General features: G+C 45.7%; 1 protein-coding gene across 1 annotated transcript; it reads right to left on the minus strand.

The window, feature by feature from the left end:
- Nucleotides 1–503: 503 nt before the first annotated feature.
- SLN (sarcolipin) lies at nucleotides 504–2,386 on the minus strand. The gene is made up of 2 exons (XM_080377106.1): nucleotides 2,237–2,386; nucleotides 504–1,170 (listed from the first exon to the last, which is right to left on the minus strand). The coding sequence occupies exon 2, from the start codon at nucleotides 1,061–1,063 to the stop codon at nucleotides 968–970; it is 96 nt and encodes a 31-aa protein (XP_080233232.1). The 5' UTR covers nucleotides 1,064–1,170; nucleotides 2,237–2,386; the 3' UTR covers nucleotides 504–967.
- Between the last annotated feature and the right edge of the window lie 1,674 nt (nucleotides 2,387–4,060).

Consider the following 4,060-nt stretch of genomic DNA (forward strand, 5'->3'; position numbering starts at 1 on the left):
GCAGCCGTGCCGCGGCGCTGGCATGTGGCAGCAGACCCCGAGGGAGTGCTGCCCCGGGCAAGGCTCGCAGCAGGCGTGGGGTGCCAGCAGGCACCTACAACTGCAACTGGCCCGGATTTGTCCCTCAAGGCACTGCTCCAAGCATGGCTTGGCCAAAAGTAGTATCCTGGGAATCCCTGCCCAAAATCCAGCTTCAGAAAATAGAATTCTTGACAATGCCTCAGCAGGACAGAAGTTCTCTTTGAAGCCCGTGTCCACAGGCACCCATGTATATGTCACCCTGGACAGAAAAGTGACGTGAACAGCTCATTCATGTAGCTATGCACCTGTTAAGCTGCAGGATTTCCACTCTACAGCAGTTTTTTTAAAAGTACAAATAAAAATACAGGTGGGAGGAACAAGCAAACGACCGAGCTCACACAGCACACCATACCGCAGTTATCAGCAGCTCTCTCAGTGAATAGCAGTCAGGCCAGGAGATGGATAAGGAATGCTACAAAAAATGATTTTACATGTTCTTTATTTCAGTGAAATGAGCAAGCAGAAGTAGAGGTTTCACATTCCTTTCGGCTAAGCAAGTTTGTGCGTCTTTAGGCTGGTTAAGGCAGACGGTTACATTGCACACTGCAGTTTCATACCCTCGAGAACCCAACCCCGATGCCAAACAAGCCGGCACGGCAGGCAGGGGGGCACGGCATTCACAGTAGCTACCGGAGGAGACAGCCATGTCAAACAGTTCCTAAGGATCTTGCATTTTACATTTTACAGCTGCATCACTTCAGAACAAAATAATTACACCGTCACAGACTTGTCACAAACATTAGCACAGGCAACAGATATGAGAGAGTAAAAAAGATTCACAACATCCTGAATTGACTGAAAGCTGATCACAGCGGTGCGCTGCGGGTGTTACTGATGTCTGCAGAGACGCACGCTGGAATCGCCTCCCAGAGCTTCTGGTTGTCTTTTACTGCTGGTAAGACTTCACAAGGAGCCACATAAGCAGTACAGTGATCAGGACAATCATGAAATTGAGGAAGAGTTCTTGCGTGGATCGCTGCATTTTTCAGGAGTAATCAGGGGAGAGCAGAGGTCAGCAGGTAGAGCGAAGGGAAAACTGCAGGGATTTGCCTGGGAGCGTCCTTGAGCTCAACCTTCAGGGTACAGGCTCTTTCAAGGAAAAAGAAAAATATGTGAAGAACAAAGGCATGAAGGTGGCAGGTTCAGCAGAACTATTTATATTGGTGTAAATAAATGTTGTTTCAGTGGCTAGAAGCTAGTGAGCACTGGGACGCTAAAAAGTAAAAGCTATCTCTGGCAGCTTATCACCTTCTTTGATTTCCAGCATTTGACAAGCAGCATTTCCAGTGTCACCCCAAAATACACTGCGCAGGGGTGAGCAGTCTGTGGAAATCAGTGTTGCTTTGTACAAGCACTTTCAAATACACAAGGACAAGCCCCATTTATTACTTTCAACAGATATAGATTGTAAATATACTACTGTTTAGATTTCCTTAAATTCCTATATTTGTTTGCATATTCTCATTTTTTAAAAGAAACTAGGTGCAAGCTACTATTTTATAAATACTAATAGACCTGAATTATTTATGTTACCACTAAAAGTACAAGGAGAATTTGTTAGACATTTTGTTTTCTGAAGAATTTAATAAATCTTGTGAGTTAATGAACTCATGTAAGAGATGAAGTAGTACTTTCTCAAGAACCTTCTCACTTCCCTGCACTTTCAAGCTGCATAGATCTCTTACTTCAGAAATCCCGCTCAAGTTGTATTCTGAAACTTTTCTGTTGGTTGTTTTTATTTACTTTATCACAGCAAGTTTTGAATTTTGTATGGTTTTGGAGTTCACATAGAGAAATGAGAATTCTTTAGCATGAATATCATGCACTAATCCCATGCATGCCATGTAAATAAAATAAAAACCTTGAAACAAATAAGATATAAACTCTAAACAAAGAATTACAGCCACACAACCAAAATCCCAGCAGAAAAGCCAGACTAGGCTGTAACATCTATGGTGCAAACAAGAGAAGCCCTGGGACCATACCAGCATGAAGGCAGAGAGTTTAAACAGAAACTGCTTTAGTTTGCAGATTAAACATTAAAAGCACAGTGCATGCAGTTAACAAATTCCTACATTCCCAAGTTGTTTTGCCAGCCTCCTATGTCCTTGGACAAGAGAAAATCTGACCTAATAAATAACCCAAGTTTTTCTACCTTGAGCAGGTAAATGGACCCCAGTGGTTCTGCCTCCAGACTTCGAGTCACTGCAGTTATTTCCCTCCAAACTTCTGCCTGTCTCCCACTGGGTCTGGATGCCTCGTCCCTGTGTGGGAACTAAAGTAGGCTGAGGGAGGAGAGCAACAAGTGCATTGGCAACCCGGGTGCTGACATCACCCCCAAAATATTTTAAAAGGGCTAAGCTGGGCTGCAGGATTTGGTTGAGGCTGTTTATGCAGTGGGCTCTGTGGGCTGATTTGCCTCTTTTAGTTCTTCTGACGTGGTGCTGTGCTAAGAGCAGAGCTGTGTGCATCCCTTGGGAGTCAATGGGATCAGACAGAGAATTTGTTTTGGCCCGTTGGTGTCTTCCACGAAGCAGGGAAAAGAAAAGGAAAGAAAGAGCCACTTGCAGAAGTCTGTGTGCAGAATTCAGCATCTCTCAAGACCATTTTCAGGGTATGGACGCTGTCTGCGTATTTACCTTCTTAAGTACAGTGCAGCTGTTGCTGCCCTATATACCTATGGTTCCCACAGTTCCTCAAGTCCATATGCATTTAAAAGAAAGTGAATAGGAGCAAAATATTCTTTACATTTGATTACAGTCCTCTGAAATCCAGGATCATTTGCTGGATAGAAAAGTTTGGGACTAGGAGGTCTGAAAAGCACCATCCACTGCTTTAAAGTCACTGACTCACCTCCATGGTCTTCCCTCATCTCTTCCCTCATTGATTTCCAATGCTGATGTTAATGCTCCAGCTGCCTGAGCACACCGAGAAGCATTTCTGCCACCCTGCAGCACTTCTTCCCAGAAAGGGCACTGCTGCTCTGTGACCTAGATAGCTGTAATCCCCCCATCACCTTATCTTTGCCCAAGGCACTGCTAGAACTCGCTATATACATGAACAAAAACAGATGGCTATTTGTTTCCTTTAAATCGACAGAAAGAGCCTCAGCAGAGCGGGCTGGACTGGACCCGGAGCAGAGCCCGCCAGTCCTGCGCTGCCATGGGTTTCCTCCCACTGGGAGCCTTTGCTCAGATGAATGATACGAGTATTTCCACTGAAGTCAGAGGGGTGACTTCTGCAACACGGTGCTGCCAGATGGGCATGAGGATCCTGATCAGGTTTAAGTGTGTAAGGCTATCCACCACGCTGGCCTTATTCTCACTGCCAAACACCGCGTGGCATGTAGCATGCAGATTATTTACTGATTCTGATGCCTTTTTGTATATTTGTATTTGGGCACTCTGGGAGGTACTGTAGCTCAAAGTATGCAGGCTTGCTGTAATAGTCCCCCTTCACCAGCTCCCAGGTTTCTCCCTTTGCACCGGTGTGAGCACGTCACAGTGCGATGCCCCGGGTGTGGGAGGCCAGCTGGCTGGCAACCGACCTGATGAAAAACACAACAAAACAAATAGCTGTAGGTAACCAAGGGGAGGGGAGGGGAGGGTTGCTTGGGTTTTGCTGGGTGACCTCCCTGAATAGTCTTTGCAGGCAATCACTGGAGGTAGGAGGGTGACCTACAGAACCACAAAAGTCTTCCCTTTTGTTGGCTTGACTGCTTTGCCACTGCCCTCCTAGACACTCAGGCAGCACATTCAGAAAAACCAACATGCTGTGTGGGAGTCTAGTGCTAAAATGCATAGATGAAAGGCTTAACCCATACCTCATCCAGGAGTTAGATGCCTAAATATATTTGTGGGGTCCCATAGCAATGCATGTTCTGCTGGGCTGTGCCCCCAAAGCCCATCCTCTCAAGAAAAACTTGGCCAAACCTGTCCCACACTTACAGGGAATTTGGGAAATCCAGATTCAAAATGTT

The sequence above is a fragment of the Falco punctatus genome (assembly GCF_963210335.1).
Source record: "Falco punctatus genome assembly, chromosome: 2".
In the NCBI taxonomy this organism is placed as follows: Eukaryota; Metazoa; Chordata; class Aves; order Falconiformes; family Falconidae; genus Falco; species Falco punctatus.

Excerpts from the sequence above, each read along its gene's own strand:
- SLN (XM_080377106.1), bottom strand. The coding sequence starts at position 1,063 with ATGCAGCGATCCACGCAAGAACTCTTCCTCAATTTCATGATTGTCCTG.